Source organism: Blastomyces dermatitidis (genome assembly GCF_000003525.1).
Source record: "Blastomyces dermatitidis ER-3 genomic scaffold supercont1.5, whole genome shotgun sequence".
Taxonomy (NCBI): Eukaryota; Fungi; Ascomycota; class Eurotiomycetes; order Onygenales; family Ajellomycetaceae; genus Blastomyces; species Blastomyces dermatitidis.
The window spans coordinates 1483191-1510623 of NW_025544778.1; the positions used below are offsets into that span (position 1 = coordinate 1483191).

A 27433-nucleotide genomic window follows, 5' to 3' on the forward strand; every position below is an offset into this window, starting at 1 on the left:
CGACCACCACCACCACTACTACTACTACTACTACTACTACTACTACTAGACAGCGACACCACCACAACAGCAGCAGCAACAACAACAACAACAACAGCACCAACTACAAGAGCAGAATAATAATACAAGAGAGTGTGCGCACACCAAGAGAGCGAATGTAGGAGAGGAGATGAGTGACTGGCTGCTGACTGACTTGAGTGATGCGAGTTGCGAGGATTGAAGGTCGAAGGGGATGGCTGGATCGGGTAACTAATTATGACCTGGCAGAGTCTGAGAGGACGGCGGCTCAAGTCTCCCCCCCAAATATCACCCATACACAAATCACTATCCCCATCCCTGCCATGGTTAACTAACAATGCCTAGGAAATCCCCGATGCCTTCTAATGAATGAAATAATGAACAAAATAGACGGATGGAATATCAACATCAAACCAGTCCAAGCATCACATCATCTCCAGCAGCACCGTGCCATACATACATACATAACTACTACAGATGCAAAGAATGATAATCAACGCGTCCATAGTGTAGTAGTAGCTCACTGCTAAGCTCAGCGGAAAGTCCCCTTAACCACAATTTCTATTATTTATCCCTACCAAATTCCTGGAACTAGGGGAAAACTCGCGAAAAGGGAAAATCAAAATAAACCCTGGGAATACCGCGCAGCACAAGGGCCCCTCTGGATGGGAAACATGGTTTGTAGAGAAAGACAAAAATCTTGTTTATCTGCTTGCTGCGGGTACCTTAAAACAAAGGGGCCTTGATTTTTTCTTTCTTTTTAAACATCTTTGAACCTCTTCCAGAGGGAATCTAATAGCAAAGCTGGTAGATAGGAAACATGAAAAAAAAGAAAAGAAAAAGAGAAAACCGTTTATCCCAACCGACCCGGCCCTGCGATAAGTTAGGTGCCAGACGTTTCGTTACAGGGCTGAAGCCTCATCAAAGCAACTCCATGACTGAGTCAAGAATTGACAGCGTGGCAATGTGGCGAAAAATTAAACATCAAACTCGACGCTACCTACGGAAGATGACACCCTCTAAAATAAGTGTTTTATTTCTATCATTTTCCAATCTTTATTGAAAAAGAGATGAAGTTTTTTATCCTTTTCAATTAAAACTGTCTGCTGGCAACAGTTTTCGGCTCGCCTTATCCTCCGTAACTACTCCGTACACAAATTGATATCATTGCCATAGTTATTTATAACTCTCAAAAGAGGAGCCAAGCGCATCCTCTTGAAACCAGGAAATTAGCCAAGCAAGATTGATCCGCCGTTTGATATTTTAAATAGTACGCTGCGTAGTCCCGATTCGTTTAGGTTGTGATGGACGGCAAGGCAAGCGCTGCAAAGGAATCATGAAATCAATCAAGCGAGGAAATGAAACTTTGATGAAATATGAATACAGGGATCTTTTGGCATATGTGTGTGTGTGTGTGTAATAATAATAATAATAATCATGTCCACTCCACATGGATAATTAACCATCATCATCATCATTATTATTATTTAAATAATGTAGCAACAATTCAGAGCAAATATTGCTGCTTTTCAATACAACAGTTGTTTGTGCACGTGTGTTTTGTTTTTATCAAGTGCCTTCTTCATGTCTTTGATCATCAGAGTATGTGATTTTTACGATAGATGATGGTTTTGATATTGAAATCTATATATTATTCTACTATGTATGTATATCCACATCGTTTCTTCTCTGCATCAGTTGTACTATATAGTTCTTGTCACAAGCCTGCCTGGGTAAACTTATTATGTTTCATCCTTGGTCGCTTCAGGAGAAAACCAGTGCACAGTAGTAGTGCCTGAACTCTCTTTTTTTTCCGCTTGCAAGGAATGGGATGGAATGAGAATGGGAAGGGTATGTATGCAACCCTGCTAAGTCTTCTCCTGAAGAAAATTAGTTTCACACATTCATACGGAGCAGACGCAGGTGTACGTACCCCGGTAAAGTAGTTAGTGACCCTCCGTACTATTATTATTGATGAGTGTGACGCGCATAATAATTAGTAACTATGGATTGGGATTTACAGATGTAATTTATTTTCTAGAAATACAGTACAATACAGACTTGCGCTCAAAGCTGGGAAGTTATTCACTCTGCTCACTCACTTCCTGATCATTACTATTTTGTATTATTATTTATTTTGCGCAGTTTCACAAGTTAATATGTTTTGAGAGAAGAAATGATTAATTGTAATATAATACCTGAGAGTTTAAATACACGTTGTAGGGGAATCCCTGCATACATCACTTTTCACAAGCACTTCCCCCCCCTCCCCTCCCTCTTGTATAAAGCGGATGCTTGAAGGACCGCAGTAACCAAATCAATATAGTCAAGAGAGAGTTTAATAATATACTACCAATATCATGGAAATTTCATAGCGGCCGTCTCAATCAAAGAAACATAACTAGGGAAGGGCCTAATGGTTGGTGCTCGGGGAATTTGTGACGATCTCTTTGCACCCGCCGCGCCCGCTCCCTATTTATGTATGCCCGCCCATATTTGACGTTAACTCGGGTATTACTGGACGGGGGCTCAAAATATTAATATATATATATATATATTTGCGGCGGACATCCATCCAGCTGATTCCACCCAGTTGTGGTGACGGAGGCACGGTACAATTAAATAATGTGGGCTGGACGACTTGACCTCCCTTTTTCATCGGCTGTACCGTACCGATGGGTACATGGACCTTGTGAAATGTGCTAGCGGAGGAGGGCTCAATAAAGGGGTAGGTAGCAAAGGTACAAAATAGTATAGAGAGATTTCAAACATTGGAGATTCTAAAATAAAATTAGTGAACTTGGTTGGATATGAGCACCGTCATTTGCCCCTTATTTCGACCTCATCCTATCAAGCTTCTTCATTTCCCCATCTTTGTGTAGGATCTTCCATCGGTTCGTCAGCTTCATGCACATCATTCCTTGAGGTGCACTTCCCCCCCCCCCTCACTTCTTCTCTTTGTTTACTTCTTCCAATTCCGCTTTTTCTTCCTCCAGAATCTTTGCCACCTCAAAATTCTCACCCGAAAGCTTGTGTAGCCACAGGTTCACTTCATCTTGTTTATTAGTGTCGCTCTGTCGATGCTCATCCCCATCGGGTTCGTGGGAATAATCATCGAAATCGCCATCTCGATTCCTGCGCTGTGCAGCCGCAGCCGCAGCCGTAGTTTGGTGAATAGCTGATAGACGCCTCACAAGTTCGTTCGCATCCTGCAGGCTGACGAGGATCCTCTTCTTGCCCTGTTTCGCGGCAGCGTTCCGCAGCAATTGAACGATTTTGCCTTCCGTGCAGTCCTCCATGGAGATGATTGGTTTGTCTCCCTTGGAACGGTAGATCTCAGAAGGGCCGAACTCGTAAGGATATCTCTGCCATCTGTTGAAGAGATCACGGTAAAGCTCGGAGACAATTCTGTTAGAATCAAACTGAATATCGGCGCAGCTGCTTATTTTCTTTTCTATATTAGAATAGGCGGGGATCAGGTAAGAGATGAGTTTGTTCTCCGCGACCTCTAATGGGGTCGTTCCTGTAGCATTTTCCAAGACGGCCATGCAAGGATCCCTCTCTAATAACGCTTGGACAAATTCAATCTTCCCCTCCTTAGTAACGTCATGGATGGGGTAGTTCCCTTGCTCATTAAGGACGTAGAGCTCTTTTCCGCCTGTGATGTCCAGAATGGCTTTAAGAGTGGAAACTTCCGTCCCTTCACTGCGTGAAAGCCATTGTGATAATGGTGTCTGCCTACCAAGTCTGGCCCGGGTGCCACTTCCAGTCTGTAAACGGGATCTCTTTTGCGCGAGGATTGGAATAATTTCGGGATCCAGGATCTCGCTCAATGTCTTTAGAAGTTTGGGGGAGTCCCTGACAGTGGAAATATTGGATGCGAAGATGTGATGAAGCATGTTATGGCCATCGTTATCTCGAGCAGTTTGATCTGCCCCGGCTTCAACAAGCACCCTGGCAGCCATAATCCTCCGGCCACCAAATGCTAAGTGGAGAGGGGTGAAACCTGAGTCATTTTTGGTGTGCAACGAATCCGGGAATGTTTCGAGGATAAACTGAACCACAGAAGTGCCGAATTCCTCAGATGGCGAGGCAAGTATGGCGCAGTGAAGAGCCAAATTTCCTACAACCAACGTTAGTTCAAGACTGGTGGTGCACATTTAAGACGAAGCCAACTAGAACAGCACAACTTACGTCGAGCACCCAGCCAAGATGCCAGCATATCATCAATACCTCCCTCTATTTTGAAGAGGGGAGCTAGACGTGGATCATCCTTATAGGTGTGGAGGAATTCCCTGTATATCTTCTCGGGCTCGTCGGTAAGGAACCACTTGACAGAATCAAGATTACCCTCATTAATGGCGAGCAAGAGTAACGAGTGTGAATTAGAAAATTTGTCACGGGAACGATAACCGTTCTCAGACGCCCAATCGGTCCGCTTCTTGCCATATACAGATAAACCTCGATAGTACTTGATTAGCTGTTAGCAAAACTTCAAATATTCTAGCTAATACTTATTCTCAGCTACATGTACATACCTTGGGTTCAATTTCGGCCTTGATGCCGGCCTCTTTCATCAGAGCCTGGAACGGAAATCCAAGCCCAGTCTTAGACATAAGATAGCCCAACATTTCAGTGCGACCATACTTCATGCACGTGTTCAGTATCTCAGGCAACACAGTGATAAATTTGTGCGCGGCTTCAGGAGAAGCTATACCGTTGACTTCTCCTGGGGTGTTGGTCATGTAGTGCGTTTTCTGCTCAACCAAAAATTTGACTATTGCCATATCGTTTCGCCCAATGGCAAAATCCATCAAATCTATGCGGTGATCTGTTTTGAGCTGGTCCATATCAACCGGGGCGGCCTATAGCGCAGTAGAGGGATACATTAGTATAACATATCGATATGGAGTGGCAAGAACTAGGCTGAAAAGGATCTACTTACGGATTGATTCCGGCGCCAATTTGATATGTAAACATCGGCCACGCTCCCATACTCACGCTTCATGACATTCACGTTTTCATCGCCCAAGAACATAGACATATCTCGGCTCGTGTTGAGGAGGCACAGCGCCGAGGTACTATATTTCCCGACGTCGGCCTCCCGGACATCATCAATGGTTTGCTGGTCCTCAACAATATCAAAATGGACTCTTACGCCTTCATTATCCCAGTCTTCAGGCTCAGAGTCAGAGTTGTAACTATCATTGTCACTATCGTTGTCAATAACAACCTCGTAGACCTTACGGGTCGGTATTTTGGTATCCGGCTTGCATTGGTGGGCGTCAACATCTTGCAGTATGAACTTAGCCAGTTCAAAGTGACCACGAGCTACAGCAATGGTGAATATGTCCATGGTTTGTGCTTTCAGTGTAGCTGTTAGTCGGAGAGAAGAACGCAACTTCTTGGTAGTGGTTTGCTCCGTTGTTAGCTGTCTAACCTTCTGGATATCACCATCCCAGGCGGCTTGGAACCTAAATAAAACTAGTTAGTAGTTGAAAGCAAATAATATAGGAAAAAAAGAAAAAAGGAATGGGAAGTAAATGAAGCAGGTAGGTAGGGAGTGGAGGGGAAAACGTGATGCGAAAAGGGAAGAACATACAGCGGAATATACTTCTTCGCTTTCAAGTCCCCTACATCTATATCAGTGAATGTATAGAGGACTTGAAATTTCTTCGAAACCGCTGTTGCCTTAGGTAATTCTTGAATTTTAGGTATGGATGGCGAGTGGTTTGGGTGCAATTCCGCAAACGATTTACCACCCTTATCTTTCAGGGCTTGCTCGAGTTCCTCCAGCTCCTTGATTTCGCGTTTAATCCAGTCGACCTTCAAACCAAGTTGTTTTTTGTACTCGATAATCGCTGTAGAATTCAATTTATCTTGAATGACCTCTGAAGTCAATTTTGCTATTGAAAGCTCGTTCTGAGCAAAGGAATGTTCGAAGGTCCCTTCCACCAGGCCGTTTAAATAAAAAGCGTCGGGTTCGAACTCGGAAATGGTGATTGGCGTTTCTGGAGGCTTACAAAGTGATCCCAGGCACGTTCGGCGCTCGCAAATGATGTCCAGAACTGTCCTGCCATAATTTGCATTGTATGGGTCATTACCAACTAATCGCTGAGACTCCAGGGTCATTGCATTAGCATCAGCTCCAGCATCCAAAAGTTGCCTGACAACGGCAGGGCTCGAAAACTCAGCGGCTTGAATAATCGGGTGACGCAGAGAATGCTCGATCTTCTTGTCCTCGTATTTTCGGCGCGCCCAGATGCGCTGCTGATACTCATTAGGCACTGATATGCTTGCCCCTTTCTTCAATAGCTTCTCAATCATCCCGGCTCCCTTGTATGTAATTGCTGTATTCAAAGGCACGGTACAGTGAGGGCGCCAATATGTGTTTATCCACGGATGGTCAATCGCAAGCTGGGCAGCCGGCCCGTCGATGTCGAATATAATATCTATATGCTGAGGCTGGCCGGTCAGTACAAGAGAGTGGAACGCGGTTAAATGGTCCTTGTTGGCTTGCGTCGAAGAGGCGCCGGTTTCGAGGAGGGCTCGTAACAGATTTGCGGATTGTTCGAACGGGTGGTGCATGGCAAGGATCATGGAAAAGGTTACATCAGAATTGCCGTAGTCCTTTCGGACGAAAGGTTGGCTCGCATTTGCGCCGAACTCTGTGGTAAGGCTGGTGATAATGTCCACATTGCCGTATAAAATAGCCACATGAAGTGGGGCCAACGGAATATCCCAGGAAAGAACTCCAATATCATCGAAGAAGTTAGGCTCGTTTTCATCCTCATTATGTTCTTCCGGAGGGGCATTTGATGGATCCGTGATCATGATCATTGACCCCTGCGACACAGCATACGGAGACTCTGTGCCACTTCTCACCACTGAAATGTCATCATCTTCTTCTTTATGGTCGTCATCCTCACTTGAAGTAACGGAGTGGTTCTCATTTCTCCATTTTGTACCAGAATTCTCCAGATATTCAACCTGGTTTGCTTCGCTCTTCCTCAGAATCGCCCGAAGGATTTCCACATCTCCACGAGCCGCAGCAAGGTGAAGAGCGGTAAAACCGCCAGCAACGCGACTGACAAGGCGCGCCCCACGGTTGATGAGGCATCGTACGATTCGAGGTGTTCCGCACATGATCGCCAAATGAAGGGGCATTCGTCCTGTATAATCTCGCCTATCAACGTTGAAGTCCTCCTGAGCACAGCACTTTTCTACGTGAGCAAGGTCCCCCTCAACAATAGCTCGGCAGAGGCTCTCAGTGTCACCAATGTATGCGAATTCAGTCCAGTCTGAATCAGTAATAGGATTGAAGCTCCCGATGGTTTGTCTTCCCGGATCGTTTTTCATAAACTGGATTTTGCCTGACAAATATTTCTTGCCCTCTTCCTCCGCAACGGCCTTTTCCTCGTCCGAAACAGGAACTGGGCAGTAGCCGCAACAATCTTCGATGACATGCTGCACGCTGCCGAAAAATGCAGGATGTCTGTGCAAATTCACCTTTCGGTCTTTTGGCTTGTTCCATTCCGCGTTCAAAAGCAGATCCTTTTTATAAACTAGTTTCTCGATCTGTTGATAAATTTAGCATTCAGCCACCTGTACATAAAAGCGCAATCCTGAGTCAAAAAGTTACCTTCTTGGCCGTGTACTTTGGTCCATACGGGATAGTGAACGTATGATAGTTAGAAACATCTTCCTGTTCCACCCATTCGGCAACATCTTCGGGTTGTACTTCTTTCAGATTCGCCCTGTTGCGATAATAAACCCTGTGATGATTCTGAGCTCTGCCCCGTTCCTCACGGCGCTGCTCAATGTAATCTTCTCTGCTGCTTTGAGTAGGGAGCTTCTCCATAACCATGAGCCGTGCAAGGCCAACGACGTGGTTAAAGCTTCTTTCGAATATCGTGGGATCCAACCTTGAACGGTCTAAAGCAGGCCAATACACTTCGAATCCACGATGGGCATATTTGGCGAGGCGGTTTTCATACGAAGGCGAACGGCGGGTAAGATCGATGGAATTAGTCTGAGTAGCAAAAGCGGCAATTGCCCGGGGGCTAGCCCAAACTTGACGGCCATCGAATGCAGTACAAGCACAATCGACATCAAAGCCAGTCAAGATTTCCGAGACGCTTTTATAGAGCCTGAGCACTATCTGAATGTGGCGAGTAGGATATTTCGAAACAATAGTAAGGGCATTTCTGGTTCGGATAACCTGTTTTCGGCCGTTGTTACTTTCTCAGCCAATTTATCCAAGGCTGTAGAGATCTAATGGGATAGACATACGCTGACTTCCTCCAAAATACTGTTGCGGATGCATTTCTCAATCTGTTTGATCTTCTCAATCGCCTGCTCTTCGTCAAGACCGTAAAGAAACAGGTCGACGTCTGAGGAGGGGGCGATCTTCTCGTGATAATATTCTCTGTAAAGTAGTTAGAACAATGGATCGAACACAAGTAACAAGTACCATGCAGATAGAATATTGTAGCAACTTGCCTCTGCGCCTTGCGTGACATGCGGAACTTGTCAGGAACAGGTAACAGGCACGTAGTCACCGCACTTCCGGCAACGACAACATTGCTCCAGTCCATATCCACCAGAGACGATTCTGAAAAGATCCTGAAGTTCTCGAGAAACTGATCGAAAGCGGGAACTACGGCAGGGGTGGAATCTTTTTTCCGCACTTCGGCCGTTAGGGGAAGGATATATTTTTCAGCATCCGCGGGACTTTCTTCGGCAAGGTCCCGCGCCTTCACCTTGACATCCACATTGGACTGAATGTAGAGCGGCACAACATTGACTTGAGGGTTCGCAATTGCTATATGGTTAGGCTCCTGAGCGAATATTTCACGGAGCTTAGATTCGTAAGATTTGAAGGGGGCCATCGCCTCGCCAGTGAGGATCTCGTGACGGTTGTGTTTATCCAGATAGGGAACGAAGTCGTTCAGGAGAACAGGGATGGATGGAAGCTCCATGGTTGAGAGAAGAGCTTGGGTTCAAGGGGAAAAGAGCGAATAGTAATAGGAAAAGTTACAAGATGGATAGATGAATTGGATTCCGAAAATTTCAAGCAAAGACAATGTAGAACAATAATTTCCTGTGAAGAATCAATGGGTTGTTTCTTGTTGCTGGTGGAAAACAGAAAAGAAGTTGATAAAATCACGGACCTGAAGCTCCTTTTGAATTGAGTTTACTTCCCGTTCGAAATATCAGGGAGGACAAAGGTCAATCAGGCGATGGCAGGCAGCAGTGCCATTTTAGGTTAATTCACTTGCTTCGGGATGCACAGCTGCTCTCAAAATTGGCAGAAATATCAGGCATTTTGAGGTAGAGAGGGAAGTTCAATATGATTCTTCCGATTCTCGCTGGAGCTTGTCCCTCTCTGCCTCCAATCGCATCTGCACGATTAACGCTTAGGCGGTGGTTGCCTGGTGCTAGTTTAAACTGGTTGACGAGATCCAACAAGCGAGCTGCCCCGCGGGGAGAACGCATGGAGGAGGATTAGGACCGACCTGGTGGTGAGTTTGGGTTGGTTTAAAAAAAAACAACACCACAACCATGGTAATGTTCATTGCGTTTGCAGATTAAATTATTAGGCAGCATATCCACATTCAACTTCTGTTCCACGAAACGAATGAAGCTTCCTTTTTGGATTGAAAGGTTTTTTTTGTTGACACTGGAAAATTGGGACCCAAACCTGCTATACAAGCAGTCTGCAGTCTGAGACAGCGCACAAATTCCACTTCTTCTTTTCTTACCTTTTTTATTTTATTCTATTTTTATTTTTATTTTTTATTCCTCCCCCCCTCTCTTCTTTCCTTTCTCTCTTTCTTTCTCGTTGACATTGATAGACTGATGTCGAAAGAAAGTTGTCAAACGGTTGGTTGCGGCTCAAGTTGGAGTTAAGCTTAACCTGACCGCGATTTGACCGATTCTGGAACCAATTTGAGTTACCAAATATGACAGCTATGTGTGCATATATATATCTACGATTAAGTGCTCTATTGTATACCTATGGAGAGGATGCATGAAAATGACACCGGCAAGTCCAGTCACAGTTATTCATGATGCTAATTCAGTTACGTTCGCCACCGCCCGTCGACGCAAAATTCAATGGAAATAAAATTATCGTTGCTTCATAAATTAACCCACGAACCGTGGGAGCGGTCTAGGAACCCAGCAGACAGTGCAGCAAGGCATAAATCATAGACTAGTCAAGGGGAAACCACCGAGAGAAGTGGCACGTCGACTTACAGAGGGAGAAGAAAGGGAGGCAAAACGGGAGAAATGACGAGTCAGAGAAAGAAAGGGAAGCCATAAACACTGAAGAACATTGAAAGAAAGTGTATGTACGAGGGACATTATAAGAAAGGTTACCGATAGAAAATTTCCCAGACATTGCCTTTGCACAAAATGAGACCATATGGGGTAGTTACCTGCAGCCAATGTCGCAAAGTCATAAACCCGAGTAAAAACCAAAATAAATCCATAAACGCGTCCGTTATCAATCATCTAGTGAGCGAAGGAAAAAAAGAAAAAGAAAAAAGAAATACGAAATACGAAATACGAAAGAAAAGGAGGAAAAAAGATTGTTGGCCCCTTATTCTCCCAACACATTTTCTGTTGCAAAAACTACTCCAGCTTAGCTACTTGCCATTTCGAAGCGTACTCCCACCCAGGGATCGCCCAGTCTGCGAACCATAGGCAGGCGGCGGAGTAGGCGACGGGGATGGACCCCGAGGATGATAACGGTTGCCAGGAGTGAGGCCAGAAAAACCCGGGCTGGAACTCGACCTCGTGAACGGAGGGGGACCCTGCCCAGGGGTGCCGGAACTGAATGGTCCAGAGTCCCCGCCGCCAACAACAATCTGCTGCCCATCCTTCATGCGTCCCACAACCATTCCCTTTGCGACAGATTTAAGAACTGCTTTCCGCGATACTCCCGCTGCATCGATGTACACTAGACCAACATTCTTAACACCGCCAGCCAGCTCCGCTGTAAATTTCCCAGCCTCTGGGCCGTAGCGGTGGCCAACTATTGTAGTCGCTGCGAGCGGTCCTGATTGGAGAATATGTTTGGCACTTTGGTCAATACCATCTGCGATCGTCGAGAAGGCTATTAGGGATTTGTTCAAAATTCCGGGCTTGGAGTGGTGGTATATCGGTTGGCCGTTCTCGTCAAAGCCCCTGGGCGTTGAATCCGAACTTTTCTTGCCTGCAACCGAGGCGCCGAAGTTTTGAGCAATCCTGGTAACTTTACTGACAGTTTTAGATGATAACCCGGCCGCATTTCCTGAGAATGTATTGATCCTCCTCATACGTGCTTGCGTCGTTGGCGTAAACGTCAGGGGCTTCGCATTTGGCTTTGTTTTCTGGGTGAAGGTGTTTGCGCCGGACTGTAGAGACTTAGCAATATATGCGGAACCCGCAACCAGGAGCCGGGAGGCTGTGGCAGATGTTTGAACAATGGTCGACTTCGCATAGGCGGGGTGCCTCGCGGTTTGAAGATACTCGTCAGAAACGTTATGGACCGATATATTGTTTCCTTGTCCTTCGGTGGGGAGTTGTATTTCGACCGGATCTATCAGTTAGAGTTAGAAATCTACTTGCGGAGATAGGTAGATAATTATTATATTGGGACATACTCTTCGAACCGTGTTTCACATCCGCATCCTCCACAACATTGAAACCTTCTGTCAACTCACCAACGACGCTCCCGTTCTCCTCGTCGATGAGGACGATCTGACCAGGTTGGTGCTTCGGAGGCGGCTTCGAAGGCTGCTTTGAAGGCGGCTTTTCGTTCCCCGTCCCGACATATCCTTCCCCAGGGGCATAGGTGGCAGGGTTGTATGGGGCAAATTTGGGGGGCGGAGATCGCTCGAGAAACGCAGTACATTGGGCGAGGATGGTTTCGAAGGTATCCACGTCTTCCTGGGACACCTGGCCTGGGCCACTACCAATTTGCGGGAATTGGATCCGCGTGAATGCTCCTGCATTTGGGCCTAGGTCCCAACGGGGGATGAGGTAACTGTTTGGCGGCTGGTGGTATATCTGGGTCGTTGCGGGCAGCGGCAGATCCAACTCTGGTGGGAGGTGAAGGTGGAGGTAAAAGTCCTCTTCCGGTGGCTGAGAGGCTAGCTCAGGATCCGTAGGCGGGTAGGAAGTCGGGACCATCAGGAGCGAGAGGGTCTGGGGACCTGACGGGGTGAGCTCCGACTCATTTCCATCTTGAATGTGGAACGCCTGGATATTGTCAATGCTGAAGAACAAACGAGGATCGTAAGGACCCCGAGGCATTTTCTCAAAAGGTATGCAAGCGACGCGCTGCAGAGACTGAATCTATTAAAAACGAGGTTAGAAAAGAGAATAATTTGGGGGGAGATTCATGGTTATATGACCGCGGTGCGTACTGACTGAAGATAGGAGACTAAGTATATAAATGTCAGCAGGGATGATGCCAGGGGGTTGGAAATGTGGCACGGTAGGTGGAGGGGGAGGGTGACCAAAAGAAATGTGAGGCCAAGGCAAGAACGGAGTAGTAGTATACGCGGCGTATGTGAAACCAGGCGGCACAAGGAAACAAGGAGGGGTTCGCTTTCAAATTGCAACAATGAAAGAAAGCCTGGTATTTCTCCCCTGGTTGCTGGATATCTCCTGGAAAAAGCGTTGGATGGGTTGTCGTTTGTTCGGCGGCGGGGAGAGGATTTATTTAATAATAATAATATAGAGGGGAGGGGTTTCGCTGCTTCAGCCACATCCGCGCCGTCACCGCGTGTCTTGGCAGGTGTAGTAGTAGCACAACTCAGGAATTTTTAGAATTGGCGCTGCAGGTTTTATATTTGGCCCTGCCTGCGTCCGTCACGGCGACAACACAGCTTGGCACGGCATCATTGGCGAAGAATTGTGAATCCTGCTACAGGACGGACAAGCCTAGACAGGGACTAGGGATGATGTCACCAGCGCCTATCACCAGCGACCCAAGTCTTCCAGCAAGGTTGGAACGCCACAGGTTGTGGCTGGTGGCCTGGCCAGAGGTTTGTATCAAGCCTTGAGAACTGTTAAAGTTCATTCGGGAATTTTACTGTTTGCCCTGCCGCAATATCATAGCCCAGCTCCCGTGTTACTTTGATGGGATGGATCAGACGTTGTCCTGGGAGGCGCAGTTCTATCAACGCCCACCAGATATTCCATCATATCCTGAAGGCCATGCACCCCCATGATAATAAAAATCCTAGTTCTAGGATAGACAAAAGGTGAAACATGTATCCTGTGCCAGATGTCGTTGCATTATTTCATCCTGTCCAGCAGAGTTAGATGTCACAGGATTTTGTCGGGTGAGCCTCAGTAAGAATATGAATATCCCCTGAACATGGCGGGGAAAGTCTTCATTCTTTGGGAATTTGTGGGGATTTACCACTGTCTGCCTGGGTATGATATCGATCGTCGGAAATCATCGATGTCCAGTATTGTGATAGCCATGAGCAGTCTAGAGATAGGACTCTAGCACTTTGATTTGACAAAGGCCCATAGTTAAGTTACCCCATAACCTGTTATATAAGCACCTTGCTTGGATTTGGGTCAGATCGGCAGATCTAACTGATCTTTCTCTCTTGCTTCTTCTTTTTACTGCTCTGTCTTCTATGATAGCGGTCTATCATTCAGCGTTGACAAGATTTCTATATAAATATACAGCGGATGTATAGTATATGAAAGGCGCAGCCTGGGGATATCAAGATCATGTGACATCTCCCACCGCAAATAGCCGAGGTTTAGCCGCTGCTCCACGTGCCCTGAGCTGGACGCCGAATTGTGTCGGGGCCAACCATCGAATTAATATTCAACGTCAACGTTCAACACTTCTTCTCTTGTAAATTTCTATACCGGACTGGATTTCCTACCACGAGCTGCTTCTCATTGCCTTTCTCTGCTGTTCACATTTGCTAAACGAGGGTGCCCTGTCGATATTACCGTTACTATGGCGTCAGTTGCCCGAGCTCTGCGGCCGCTCGCTAAAAGGCCTATCGCTTCGCTTCTTCCCACAGCGCGAAAGACTGTGCCCTCAAGGACTTTTCAATGGTATGATACCTACTTGTCCCTCAAATCCAAAAGGAGAAGATGGAGAATTCAATCTTTTTCATTTATCCTCTGGTAGAAATCATATGTATATCCAGCCCAATGGACCCTAATATCTTTTGGAAATATCTTGCAGCACCCGCTCGTTCTCTGCAACTCCCCGCCGCCGCGATGTCGACCTTACTTCTCTCACCCCTACTCCTATCACTCACTTATCCGAGACCGAGGCCATGATGGCTGAATCCGTAGCCAAGTTCTCCCAAGAACAGATTGGACCCAAGGTCCGCGAAATGGACGAAGCCGAAACCATGGACCCCGCCATTGTCGAGCAGCTCTTTGAACAGGGATTGATGGGTGTGGAAATCCCGGAAGAATATGGCGGAGCCGGCATGAACTTCACGGCCGCCATTGTTGGAATTGAGGAACTGGCCCGTGTCGACCCCAGTGTCAGTGTTATGTGTGACGTCCATAACACACTCGTGAACACCGCCGTTCTCAAATTTGCCGATGCAGAGGGGAAGAGAAAGTGGCTACCAAAGCTTGCCACGAATACCGTTGGATCATTTTGCTTGTCCGAGCCCGTCTCTGGATCCGATGCTTTCGCCCTGCAAACCAAGGCCGTAAAAACCGAGTCTGGATATAAGATCAATGGCTCAAAAATGTGGATCACCAACTCCATGGAGGCTGGATTCTTCATTGTGTTCGCCAATATTGACCTTAGCAAGGGATACAAAGGAATCACTGCGTTTATTGTGGAGAAGGGCACGCCAGGATTCAGCATCGCGAAGAAGGAGAAGAAGCTCGGCATCCGCGCCAGCAGCACCTGTGTCCTCAACTTTGATGATGTGGAGATCCCCAAGGAGAATCTCCTGGGTGAGGAAGGCCAGGGCTACAAATATGCCATTAACCTTCTGAACGAGGGGCGAATTGGTATCGCAGCTCAAATGACTGGTCTCGCCCTCGGCGCCTGGGAGAACGCTGCCAAGTACGTTTTCACGTCTTTCTTTATTTTCTGTTTCAGAGTCTTAGCCACCTATCAATCTCCTGGGAGGGTAATTAAATGAACCAAATAACTGACTATGAAAAAATAGGTATATCTGGAACGACCGCCGCCAATTCGGCCAGCTGATCGGTGAATTCCAAGGCATGCAACACCAAGTCGCACAGGCGTATACTGAGATTGCCGCTGCCCGTGCTCTCGTCTACAACGCCGCTCGCAAGAAGGAAGCCGGCCAAGACTTCGTGCAAGACGCCGCTATGGCCAAACTCTACGCGTCGCAGGTTGCTGGGCGCGTCGCGGGCTCCGCGGTCGAGTGGATGGGCGGCATGGGCTTTGTCCGTGAAGGCATTGCTGAGAAGATGTTCAGAGATTCCAAGATTGGAGCTATCTACGAGGGAACGAGCAATATCCAGCTTCAGACAATTGCGAAGATGCTGCAGAAGCAGTATACGCAATAAATAATTAACGCATGAGAAAAAAAAAAGACAAGAGACAAAGGGAAAACAAAAATTAAAAATTAAAAATTAAAAAATTGAAGAACGCAATAGGGCGCCATTTGGATGGAGGTTTCATGTTTGTAAATATATATACAGATTATATGTGTGTAAATACGTCTGTGGTAGAAGAGACAAGAAAACAAAACATTTTAAATTTTCATCTCCGGGCCGATGGGATCAAAACAAAAAGCTTCCCTTGCCAAATTATTTCCAGGCTATCAGCGAATATATGCGTAAACAGGTATCTATATCAATCTATATGCAACAAGTGCCCGGTAGGACTGTTATCAAAAACGGTAGCAACCACCCAACCCCTTTTCGGTGACTTATAATTTATTTCTCTCCTTTTCCACGTATATTTTTACATCTCCAGGGACACAGCGTGAATGAAATATGATTTGGAGTCCCTCTCCCATCATCCTGCTGCTCTTTCCGCGGGGCATCCTAAACCCGGCGAGTTTTCTTCTGCTTCGATCGCGATGCTCATCACATTATATTACTTTTAAAAGTTTATCGGCTCTATTGGGGTCCAGGAACACATTATGGACTCCTAACGGGTGTTTCGTTGACCCGCATTCTGGTGCGTGATGCATTAGCTCATCTGGTCATAGGGATACGAAGGAATAGTGGATCGGGGAAAAGGGGCCGGGGGAAACTTTATATTGATAGCCGCATCCATGGATCACTCCTTTCAAATTTTTATAGGAGATCCTAATGACGTTAGAAAGAGAGAGAAGGTAGAAAATAGCAATATATAAAACCAAACGAACTTACCTCAATTATATTTATTTTCACAAAGCAACCGTCCTTGTGATAAACACGCGCGCGCACCAAGAACAGCTCAACCATAGAAGTCTCCAGTGAAGGTTAAAGGTGTCATGGGCGAACAGCTTCAGGCCTTACCCTTTCTGTCTCAAAGAAAAGGCCCAAATCAACCAAACCACCAGATCAACAGAGCATTTCCCACCTTTATCACAACTTCAAACTTTCTTCGGAGCCCCAGCCTTGTCAGCGGCTGCTGCAGAAGCCATTGACGACATCGACGATGCAGCCGTGAGATCCTTTGCTTCCAACAGGGCGCATGGCTGGATAAAAACCACCATGGTAACGGGTTCCGTCGAGCTCATGTTCTTCAACCTATGCATCGTCGCCCTCTGCACGAAGACATCCCCCTTTCTCAAGACCCTGGACTCGCCCGAGTCTAGCAATAGTTCAAGGCTCCCCTCAATTACCATTCCGGTATCAACGTTCAATGTACGATGCATGTGAGACTGCGCGCCCGGTTTGGTAACTATGGTTCGCATGACCGTACCGTTGTTAATAACGATCCCTCCTGGGTTGGCGAGGCGGTTGCTGTAGATTTGGAGATCGGTGTTTGCGCAGAGGGATGTGGGAAAGCCTTCGGTTGCATATTGGGCTTGAAAATGCTCAGACCGCCTGGGTATTCCGCATCCGGGACAGTGGTGGGGATGGAAGCATCGAAGACTGAGGCACCTGAGGCATCATGTGTGGTTATGAAACGTTGAGGAGATTGTTCAGGCATTTCGCTGGGTTTATTTTCTTCACACCTTTTCTCGCTTTTAACTGGACGTTTCCTTTTTGTTCATCTGGTAGTGGAAAGAAGGGTATAAAGGGTTCGAGGTAGCTCCTTATAAGAGTTGGGGATATCGGGTAGATATCTGAATGCAGGCGCGCTACCCCTCTCCCCCTCAGACTCATTATTGTCAAGGATTATTGAGATCATCCCTCGACTAGCAAATCACTGCCCACAGAGCGACGAAGCGAACTGGCATTCGCGGCCAGTTTGGACAGCTTCAGGAACTCGCCGGCCGTCTACATCGCCATATATCTTCTGAGATGGGGATTTGTATGTATGTATAGTACAAATTTTGCTGAAGCTGTCCTTGCACCGCGGTCGGGTTATATATATATCCCAATCTAGAGCACAGGCAAGAAATTTGCAAAAAGTAACCTAATGTAAAGTTATTCTTGAAAACCCCCTTGTTATTAGATGTTTAGCCGCGATGTCTTGGCATTGATGTCAGCGCCAAAAAAAAGTTATCCGCGCGTTTTCAACATCGTGTCCTTTTATAGATATCAACAACGATAACGTGGCATTTTCTGACAACAGCATACATGTCCTTCTACCGCAAGCGCTCTATATAACTGTGAGCTGTGTGCCACAAGCTATACAATGCCATTTCAATTTTGATTACACATGACACCGACAAGGTGATTCACATTTCCAACGAGGGGACAACAATGCCGCAGGCACCACAGTCCTACAAGGACCGAAAGGAGGCCTTCGTGTCTAACCTATCCGGCGGCAGTATATTAGATATTAATGCCGTAACGCTCGTTGCACCGGTAAGCTAGAGATTGTGAATGAGATTTTGCTCTTGACTATCCAAAATTGAAGAGCTAACATTCAACCGTTCTTACCTAGGCCGCAGTGCTCCTCTGGTCCTCTCTCCAATCCCGCAAATCTTTCTTCACCCCCTATTTACCCGCATCATTAATCGTGGACTTCCTCCTCAATGTCGCGGCAATCCTCTTTGCCTCAACTCTTTATTCGTCCAATCCCCTCATCCTCAACGTCCTCCTCATCTCACCCGCGATTTTATTACTCTTGGGCCCAAAACGAAGCCAACCGGCGCAAAAAGCCAAACCCCCACCTACATCCTTAAAGCCTTCAGAAAATGCTGGGAAAGATCCGAAAACGGCTTCAAATACACTAGATCTCGTTCCAATCCGCCCGTTCCTCACCACATACCGCGGCGCCATGATGATAGCAACATGCATGGCCATCCTTGCTGTCGACTTCGGCATCTTCCCCCGGCGATTTGCCAAAGTAGAAAACTGGGGCACCTCGCTTATGGACCTGGGTGTTGGATCGTTTGTCTTCTCCGGGGGTGTGGTATCGACTCGGTCCATCCTCAAGAGCCAGAGTGCATCCTCGTGCAGTAGTGGATCACTGCCCAAAAGGCTCCTCGGTTCGGCCCGCCACACTATCCCGCTCTTTGTCCTTGGCATGATCCGACTCTACAGCGTAAAGGGGCTAGATTATGCAGAACATGTGACGGAATATGGCGTTCATTGGAATTTTTTCTTCACGCTGGCGTTCTTGGGTCCCTTCGTGGAGATTTTCCATTCGTTAACGGCAATTATTCCGTCCTACGAGGCGCTATCTATACTGGTTGCCATTGCATATCAAGTTACGCTCGAGTCGACGGATCTAAAAAAGTACATTCTAGTATCGCCTCGAGGTCCGTCTCTTCTTTCGAAGAACCGCGAGGGGGTATTTTCACTTTTGGGTTACCTAGCAATCTTCCTCGCCGGACGCGCTACGGGTTTAAGAGTGATGCCCCGAGAAACCTCCTCCTCCCCCTCCAAGACGCCTTACCAAGCACGAAAGTCCCTACTTATCCGCCAGGCAATCTGGTCCATTATCTGGACTGCATTATTCTCCTTCAATTCCCTCCACATGTTTGGGTATGGCGGAGGCATACCCGTTTCGCGTCGGCTGGCAAATTTACCATATGTCTTTTGGGTAGCGGCATTCAACAACTCGCAGCTCTTCCTTTTCTGCCTTGTTGAGACGTTATTCTTCCCGTCAGTGTACAAGGCGACTGACAAGGCGAGCGAGGAGGAGCGAAGTCGGTTTGCGACAAGCAGGATCATGCGTGCGTTCAACGGCAATGGTTTAGCGATTTTCTTGATTGCAAATCTCCTTACTGGCGCGGTTAATATGGGGATGAATACTTTGGATGCGGACAAGAGTACTGCAATGGCTGTATTGGTTGGATATGCTATTGTCTTAACGGGCGCGGCGCTGGCCATGGACAAATGGAATTTGAAGTTGAAATTATGAAGCAGAGTAATAATTTTGGGATAGTCGGTTTATTTCAATTGTATAATACGCGATATAGGTTATCATAATTATTTGGTTTGTTAACTATCGTTCAAGCCGTCAATTATCTCTAACGTCTACTCTACAAACCACTATTTACGAGCAATACCCCTATATTTATTTCCCCACTCCATAAACAAAAAGTAGTGAACGTCAGTTGCCTCATCGCATTTTATGCCATCATACTAGGTGGCGGCGGCGCATCCCTTGAGGTTATTATCAACCAATCAGCGTCTTTCAACTAGCCTGGTCTGGCCCGCTTCAGGGGAACCTCGGCAGAACCAACCACAGAACAACATCTATTATTGCGTAGTTATATAAGAGCAACGGCCGACGGGAGACACATTTTCCAGTAGTTACTCCGTATACTCCGTACAGTACTACTAGTCCCTCCTCACCCACTCACTAGGCAGAGAAACATAGTTAGTTACTAAATAGCTCTACAAACATGGCTGGAACATCGGAAACATCCCATCGATTCCACGATTACCCCATTCCCCGCGAAGGGCCCGACGTCCCCTTGAAGTATCCCCCGGCGTCGAACCCCATACTCCGGGGCCGCTTGCTGGAGCTAGGCGCCTCATTGTTAGTAATTCCCGACTCTCTAATAATTATGCCTATCTCCCCTTTTCCTCTCGTGTTCTTAAAAAAAAAAAAAAATAAAAAAAAAAAAATAAAGCTAATTCTAAAGTTCATTTTTCCTTGGATAGGGTCTGCTCCTCAAATGCCCTCCAAGCTTATCTCTGGCGCAATGCAGGTTTCAACATCGTGCGCGAACTCCCCGCCCTGAAAGACTACCCACCCCGATATGACCCTACCGTCACCCCTATCGCGGATTCTTCTACAGCCCATCAATCGAGCCTTCCCCTGCCAACCCAGAAGCGAGATGGCCAGGGCTACTACACCTCAGCCGACTACCATGCGCTGTATCTGTCCGGCGACCTGACACCCACGGCGGTCGTGGAAGCGCTTTTTCCTCTCATTCGCCGTGATGTGAACCCGCCCGGCGAGCATTCTCTTGCCTTCCTTGAGTCTAAGATTGATATCATCCGTGCTGCGGCTGCAGCCTCGACGGAGCGGTACAAGACTGGGAAGCCGTTAGGTCCCTTGGATGGGGTGCCTGTCGCAGTTAAGGATGAAGTAGACCTCGAGGGCTACAAGCGGACGTTAGGGAGTCGGTTAGATTTCACGGGGAAGACGAACCGGACGGCGTGGTGTGTTAAGAAGTGGGAGGAGGCCGGGGCAATTGTTGTCGGGAAGACTAGCATGCATGAATTGGGTCTTGGTAAGATATACATTTCCCCTTATATTTCCAATTCTTAATTTTGCTAGATTTATCTGTGATATCGCCGTTTGACCGCTTTCCTGCCAATCCCGAAACTGACTGATTAATTCTTTTCTAGGCACCACGAACAACAATCCCTTTACAGGGACCCCGAGAAATCCCCACAACAAAGACTACTATACCGGCGGCTCTTCAGGAGGCTCTGGATATGTTGTTGGCGCTGGCCTGGTACCCATTGCCCTGGGAGCCGACGGTGGTGGCTCAGTCCGTGTCCCGGCTGGCTTCTGCGGCATCTATGGCATTAAAACCTCCCATGGCCGAGTCTCTGGACACCCGACGTGTGGAATAGCCACGACCACCGGCGTTTTCGGAACGATGACCTCCAGCCTCGACGACTTAGCATTATCGTACCGAATCATGGCTAGCCCCGATCCGGAATCAATGCCATCTTCCTCCTTCCCAGATCCCCTCTCCACCATCCCATCCAGCGACACCCTAGCCTCCCGGCCCAAGGTAATCGGCATTTTCCGCGACTGGGTCAACCGCGCCGACCCAGCCGTCCTCAGCCTCTTCAACAACGCCATCGACTACTACCGCGACCACCAAAACTACACTGTCCTCGACATCTCCATCCCCTTCCTCCCCGAAGGCCAAAAAGCCCACGCCCTCACCATCCTCGCCGAGATCTCCTCAACAATCACCCCCGAGCAAATCCGCCAACTAACCCCCCAGAACAAAGTCCTCGTCTCCATCGGCAGCAACCAGGCGGCCGCCCGCGACTTCCTCGCCGCCCAACGCATGCGCAACCTCCTCATGTCCCACCTCGCGCATCTGTACCAGAAACACCCGGGCCTGATCATCGCGACGCCCACGACCCCGATGCCCGGCTGGAAAATATCCAAGGGCGACGCGGACCTCGTGTCGGGCGTTAGCGATGAGAACTCCAGCCTGCGCGCGATGGAGTATGTGTTCCTCGCGAACTTTACGGGCTGTCCGGCTCTTTCGAGGCCCATGGGCCTGGTTGAGGGACCCGGTGTTCCTGTGGGTCTTATGGGGATGGGCGAGTGGGGGAGTGAGGAGATGCTGATTGAGTGGGCGAGGGATGGGGAGGGAATGTCTGTGTTGAGTGCTGAGGGTGGTGGCGACGCTGCTGCTGCTGCTGCTGCTGCTGCTGCTGAGACGGCGGCTGGAAGCAAGGGTGTTGTAAAGGTTCCGGATGTTGAGAAAGGTGGGAAGTGGGTTGATGTCATTGAGGTCGCTCGTGGCTCTGGGGGACAGGAGGCCGCTTCGCCTGCTCTTAATTAGCTATGGTCTTAGCTATCCTTCGTGTTGCTACGTGGAGTTTGGCTGACGGGGTGTGTGTGTGTGTGTGTGTGTGTGTGTATGTTATTCAAGGGGGATTGTATAGATATGGTCGTCGCCCAGTTTTAAATGTACAGTAATAAACCCAAAGTTAAATAGTATGTTAATAGCAATTGCTTTCCTTTCCCATTTTGCTTAGTTCCCATGAGATGAAATTTGGGGGATGAGTATGCAGGCACTCTAAAAATACAGATAGGGCGGGAAATGTCCCAAAAAGGGAACAACTAACTGCCAAAAAGTGCTATCCCGATTCGCACCAATGGGCCGACGTTATCAAAAAGAATAATGGAGAAAGCAAGTATAAAAAGGAGCCCCCGGGCAAGAAAGCCTGTGATCATCAAATACACAGAGTCCATATCGGTGGTTAGCCCACAGGGTCAAACTTTGCCCTCTCTAAGAAAATAGAAACAAACAAGAAAAATATCCATTTCATATCCTGGGCGTTAAAATCGGAGACACATTAGCCAACATCATAAAGGAACATCAAAATCCGAGAGTTTCCTGTTCCCCTGAAACTAGAGGGAAGAAAAGGCATAACGAAAAAAAAAAAAGAAAAAAAAGAAAAAAAAGAAAAAGAAAAAGAAAAAGAACGACCCATGCGCTGCTGGGGATATATCCAAGTCAACTGACAACAAAAGGATTGTTTGCATGTAGAATCAAAACGTAACCCAAATAGTCCATCCAATTCTCTCTCAAATTTTATAAACCGAGCGCAGGTCTTTGTCTCTTTTTCAAACAAAGGACATAAAAGGGACGGAAAAAAACGAACCCCTGAAAAGAACCCCCAAAACAGTCACCAAAAAATTCAAACAACCTAAAATGACCCCCAAAAGAAAATCAAATAAAAACCTCCTCCCCAGACAACGGCGCATAAAACTCACAACCCAACGCGGCATCCTCATTATGCGCCCGCAGCTCATCCAGTATCACCTCCCGCGGCGATAGACCATCAGTAAGCGAATCCTTAACATGGATGATATAAACCCGCAGCCCGGCTAGCGGTTTCCGACCTCTGTCCATGGCGGATCTCGTGCGCTTCGCAGGTTTGTGGTGTGAGCTTATCTCTGGCGTATCTCTGCTCTTCTCTACGCCAACTTCATCATTAGCATCATAGCCATTCTCGTCGTAAGCATGGTCATCGTGGTCATCATCGTCGTCGTCGTCGCCCATCGGGGTGCCGGATCCGGGTGGTGTGGTAGGCTGTGCATCGTCTGGTTTCACTGCTTCAGCGGGTGCATGATGACGGGAGCCGGAAAAGCGAGTGGTTCGCCACCTAGAGCGGGATGAGGAGCTTGTCCGTCGACTTTGTGATCGGGGCGGGGTGCTTTTAGGGCTGGTAGGTTCATTCAATATCGGGTCGGAGGCGGTAGCGTGCTTGCGCTTTCGTGAAGCCGTGTCGCTGAATTCGGGGTCTGTGGCTCTCGATACTTTGGCAGCGAGGACTTGGAGTTCAGCGATGAGATGGCGTGGGCATAGATGACCGTATAGAGAACTGTCTTCGACGCAGTCCATGTAGGAGCATTCGATGAAGATGGCGCGGAGGGAGCCGTTGGCGACCTTGGGGGCGGCGATTTCCCATACTTTCTCATTTCGGGGATCGAGGGATATGCTGTCCGGTTCAATGTCGCCGAAGACGATGATTTCTGCTCCCGAATAGTCGTCGCGGAGGAAGAAGGCTGAGCTTTCTACGCTTGCCAGAGAGCTGGCTTTACCGCTAGAGCTAACCGCACACGGCGCTTGATGATTGGGAGTGTATGATCGACTAGAAAGAGATGATTTTATTTTAGCATGTTGTCATGTCCTTTACTCCGGCCCGAATGAGACTGGAAAACTTACGCCAGATCCTGCGTGTCTATCGAGACTCTCCTCGAAGGAAGGCATCCAGACTCCGTAGTGAATACTGTACTTTCAGCTCGATGATATTGGCCCGTTTCTGGATGATACCGCTGCGCACAACGTCCATGGCTAACACTTAAACATTTAGCAAGTATCCCCTCGCATGCCCTAATATAGCCACGACCCTCCGCACGACCCAGTCTGGGATTCCCTCCATCAACTAGCCGATGGTAAGTGATCAGACCGGCCCCACCATCTTCATCAGACAGGTTCGGCCACGTAATGTCATTAAAAATGTGATTCTTGATCGCAGCAATAGTTGGCGGGAGGGCAGCGACAATTTTGGGATTTGACTGGGCTTCCACCAATGGGGTATTCATGGCTAGACCGGCGAGATGGTCCAGATGAGGATGCGTGATAAATACGGATGAAATGATTTCGCGGAAGATATAGGCTGCATTGGCTCCGGTGGTAGTATTTGGAAGTTCAAGCCCTGCAAAAGGTCCCTCAGTCATGCGTAATTTAACATCTGTCGATTTCTCATCTTTGGCGGAGCTGGAATTCTCTAGAGCTCGAATGATTCCTCCTAAAAGCGTTCCTGCATCTATGGCTATAACAGAGCCTGCCGACCAGTTTGTAGCTGTCGAACGAACTAGTAGTGCTGAAACAATGTCTTCTCGTGGCCCGCCTGAGGAACCCTACATGCCGGGATACAATCAGTGTCGTTCTATGTAATATGTATCGGCCAAAGAAAACTAATTGAAGGGGAATGAAGATAAACCACATACTCAGCCAGGTAAGAGAAAAACAGAATAGGAGGTGTGAGAGGGTGAACGAACAGCAGTAAGTTCAACAGTTGAAACTGGAATTGATAAAGGGTGGTTTTCCTTACAACGAAGAAATATCAAAACAAATTCACCAGAGTGCATTATTGTCTCCGCGCAGACCAGACAAAAGACAAAAGACAAAATAAAATAAAGTAAAGTAAAATAAAGTAAGTAAATAGAATAGAACAAAATAAATAAAAAAAAAACCAGGCTAACTCACCAGCACAATAACATGAAACGAACTCTTCCGCTGTGCCTCCGAACTCTGACCCCGTCTCGCTCTCTGCCCCTGACCGCCATTACGATGCATTGCGCGCGGCGGGGTGCGGGTTGGGGAGTGTTTGCCGTGAGCTCGGACAGATCACATAAGCATCAAGCCTCTGTTTCTCGTGGTTTCCTTTTCTCGTCTTTCTCTTTTCCTTTCTGACGATTCAGTCACCGTCCACTGCGCATAGTGCGGGATTTTAAAAAAGAAAAAAGGAATCGAATGGGCAATGGAAGCCCGTTCCAGCGTTTTTGGCTCTCTCCTGATATCCCAATGAGTAACTCCTGGAGGCGAGAAAACGAATCCACCCTCCTCTGTTTTGCCCAATATCATATCCCACCTGTCAGCGCAGGAGGAATCTTGCAAGGACGTTTCTATCCCTCACTCGCAACCCCCCCCCCTTGGGTGTTTATTGTTTGTATATCACGATATCCTTCCTGTTCCTGTCCTCAACCCGCCTTGCGAGGTATGCGGGTCACGCGCTAGGGGGCTCTTTCCTGCGCTGTTGTTTCTCCCTTCTGGAGAGATTCTTTATTTTAGTTATTAACAATGGTTAGTTTGTTTATATTGGAACTTTGGAGAGTAAAATAGAACGAGATCGAAAGTTAGCCGGTAACTCGTCTCGTCTCGTCTTGGCTTTGTCGCGCGTTTTCCGGTTGCAGTATTTTCCCCGCATGCGGGATTTATTTTAAGGTTTCTTAAAGACAGTTGCAGCAGTTGGTTGCTCCTCGAGGGGGGTGTGATTGAGCGGAGCAGGGGGGTCTGTTCCGGGGCGCGGAGGAGAGAGGATATATAGTGGTATGTAAGCGGGTGATAGTATTTTTTCCCTTTCCTTCCGTTGTCCGCAACAGGAGCTCAGGGGCTAGATAACATGGGGAACGAGGATAAGACGGTGACTCTTTTTTGGCTGATTGCGAAGTAGAAGAGGTGAGGACGACGGGAGGTTCGGTTGGGCTCAGCGTGACGTACGTAGTAGGAGTCTAGTCTAGGGATTTAGCGTTTGAGGGGGGAGGCGAAGTGGATTTTGTTCTGTAGTTATTCTTCTTCCCTAGATGATATGATGAGAGGGTCGGGGTCAGCTCGCTGGAAGAGGCGGTTGTTTAGAATAGAATTGTCATGGAGAGGGAGGAATTGGAGCGGCAATTATTAATGTGTCTACAGGAGGTTCCGTTGTTGTCGCGGTCGTCAAGTCAACTTCAGCCGAAATGAATAACTGTTGTCTGTAGCAACTAAAATATCCATAGCGGCGAGTCGAGGATATTTAAACTAAATATCTAACTACCAATATATAGTACTCCGTATAGACAGTCCTGTTCCTCGACACTGACACTGACACAGATGGGGGTATTTATACCAAGAGCTATTTAAATACCCTATAATACACCATTAAATAATCAATCAAATACAGATTACTTCCTCTTGGGACCTACAATCGATCGGAATCCGCGGGCCGCCACACAGAAATCGAAACACTTTAAACTCCCAAACCTCCCATAACTTACTACTAGCAGAATCAGCAAGAATTCGCGACGGGGGGGGGGGGGGCGGACAGGGGGAAATCCAATCGCAATCCTCGGATCTTCTTGCCCAAGACCAATAAATAAATCGGTCGGCAAAAAGACGCATGAATATCCCTCTACTCCGTACACACCTCAACTACAAAGAGCTAAACTCCTTCTTTGCCAGTAAAAAGTCGGTTCTAGCACTCCTTTGACCATTGCCATGGTATTCTAGGCGAGGAAGTGGGCGATCCCAAAGGCCAGAGGAGAAGGTGAGCAACCAGAGTGTGGGGATGGTTGATTTCTCATTAATCTCGGAGCTAGCTAGGTTATATCTTAATATCTGAACCAACCAACCCGGGACGATCACTGTGGCAACTCTCCCAAGGTGGCGATTGTTGGGGGGGGAGGAGGCCATGAACAGCGCATTATATACGGAGTACAGCACCCTGCTGCGAGTGATGAGGTTGGTTGGTTGGATCTTCTCTTCTGTTCTGCGGGTTTTCAGCTTCTAGCGGGCTTCTGGTTGTTGGCTAGGCGGTATTCTCGAAGGATGGAATTTGTTCTGCCTACGTAGTAACATTCTGGTTGGTTCCATCTTAGAGCCATTCTAGCATTTTCTTTATTTTGTTCTAGATAAATGTAGTCGAAAAATATTCCATGTGCCACATTACATTCATTCCGTTGCTCTTTGATTCATTGATGCGCCAAGTTAATTACAATTCGTGGAAAAGTGAACAATGACAGAATCAATAAGCTTGAGAGTTATAGTAAATATGTCAGGTCACGTGATCTGGCTTACTAATCCTTCCACCATATAACTTCCCACAAAGCTAGCAACCTTTCAATCACACA

At 47.5% G+C, this 27433-nt stretch overlaps 8 protein-coding genes across 10 annotated transcripts; 3 read left to right on the top strand and 5 right to left on the bottom strand.

Annotated features, from left to right (window-relative positions):
- Positions 1-11: 11 nt before the first annotated feature.
- On the bottom strand, positions 12-965 carry BDCG_17042 (uncharacterized protein; the record flags this gene model as incomplete). The annotated part of the gene is made up of 1 exon (XM_045426208.1): positions 12-965. A coding segment is annotated over exon 1 (303 nt), but the record flags the coding sequence as incomplete, so codon positions are not given.
- A 1221-nt stretch (positions 966-2186) lies between these two features.
- BDCG_04957 (ankyrin repeat protein) lies at positions 2187-9980 on the bottom strand. Its single transcript, XM_045420605.1, has 8 exons — positions 8521-9980; positions 8311-8446; positions 7661-8239; positions 5621-7596; positions 4964-5492; positions 4557-4883; positions 4213-4489; positions 2187-4141 (listed from the first exon to the last, which is right to left on the bottom strand). Exons 1-8 carry the CDS (start codon positions 8997-8999, stop codon positions 2964-2966), a joined length of 5481 nt encoding a protein of 1826 aa, XP_045276681.1. The 5' UTR covers positions 9000-9980; the 3' UTR covers positions 2187-2963.
- Positions 9981-9985: 5 nt separating this feature from the next.
- BDCG_04958 lies at positions 9986-13684 on the bottom strand. Of its 2 annotated transcripts, none has more exons than XM_045420607.1 (3): positions 12439-13684; positions 11670-12363; positions 9986-11605 (listed from the first exon to the last, which is right to left on the bottom strand). In XM_045420607.1, exons 2-3 carry the CDS (start codon positions 12319-12321, stop codon positions 10671-10673), a joined length of 1587 nt encoding a protein of 528 aa, XP_045281068.1. In that variant the 5' UTR covers positions 12322-12363; positions 12439-13684; the 3' UTR covers positions 9986-10670. The 2 variants fall into 2 exon arrangements, with proteins under 2 accessions (XP_045281068.1, XP_045276682.1); XM_045420606.1 differs by having other exon boundaries at positions 12435-13684.
- On the top strand, positions 12995-15783 carry BDCG_04960 (acyl-CoA dehydrogenase). Its single transcript, XM_045420608.1, has 3 exons — positions 12995-14100; positions 14234-15082; positions 15189-15783. The coding sequence occupies exons 1-3, from the start codon at positions 14000-14002 to the stop codon at positions 15553-15555; spliced, it is 1317 nt and encodes a 438-aa protein (XP_045276683.1). The 5' UTR covers positions 12995-13999; the 3' UTR covers positions 15556-15783.
- A 452-nt stretch (positions 15784-16235) lies between these two features.
- On the top strand, positions 16236-19749 carry BDCG_04962 (phosphatidylinositol glycan, class W). Its single transcript, XM_045420610.1, has 2 exons — positions 16236-17961; positions 18041-19749. The coding sequence occupies exons 1-2, from the start codon at positions 17857-17859 to the stop codon at positions 19463-19465; spliced, it is 1530 nt and encodes a 509-aa protein (XP_045276685.1). The 5' UTR covers positions 16236-17856; the 3' UTR covers positions 19466-19749.
- On the bottom strand, positions 16575-17137 carry BDCG_04961 (cupin domain-containing protein; the record flags this gene model as incomplete). Its single annotated transcript, XM_045420609.1, has 2 exons — positions 16575-16865; positions 16907-17137. The coding sequence occupies 2 exons, from the start codon at positions 17135-17137 to the stop codon at positions 16575-16577; spliced, it is 522 nt and encodes a 173-aa protein (XP_045276684.1).
- Positions 19609-26696, bottom strand: BDCG_04964. 2 transcript variants are annotated; one of them, XM_045420612.1, is made up of 3 exons: positions 25035-26696; positions 23988-24685; positions 19609-23913 (listed from the first exon to the last, which is right to left on the bottom strand). In XM_045420612.1, the coding sequence occupies exons 1-3, from the start codon at positions 25122-25124 to the stop codon at positions 22989-22991; spliced, it is 1713 nt and encodes a 570-aa protein (XP_045276687.1). In that variant the 5' UTR covers positions 25125-26696; the 3' UTR covers positions 19609-22988. The 2 variants fall into 2 exon arrangements, with proteins under 2 accessions (XP_045276687.1, XP_045281069.1); XM_045420613.1 differs by lacking the exon at positions 25035-26696 and adding an exon at positions 24776-25020 and having other exon boundaries at positions 22153-23913.
- Positions 19820-22560, top strand: BDCG_04963 (amidase). Its single transcript, XM_045420611.1, has 3 exons — positions 19820-20089; positions 20215-20789; positions 20908-22560. The coding sequence occupies exons 1-3, from the start codon at positions 19953-19955 to the stop codon at positions 22092-22094; spliced, it is 1899 nt and encodes a 632-aa protein (XP_045276686.1). The 5' UTR covers positions 19820-19952; the 3' UTR covers positions 22095-22560.
- Positions 26697-27433: the final 737 nt, after the last annotated feature.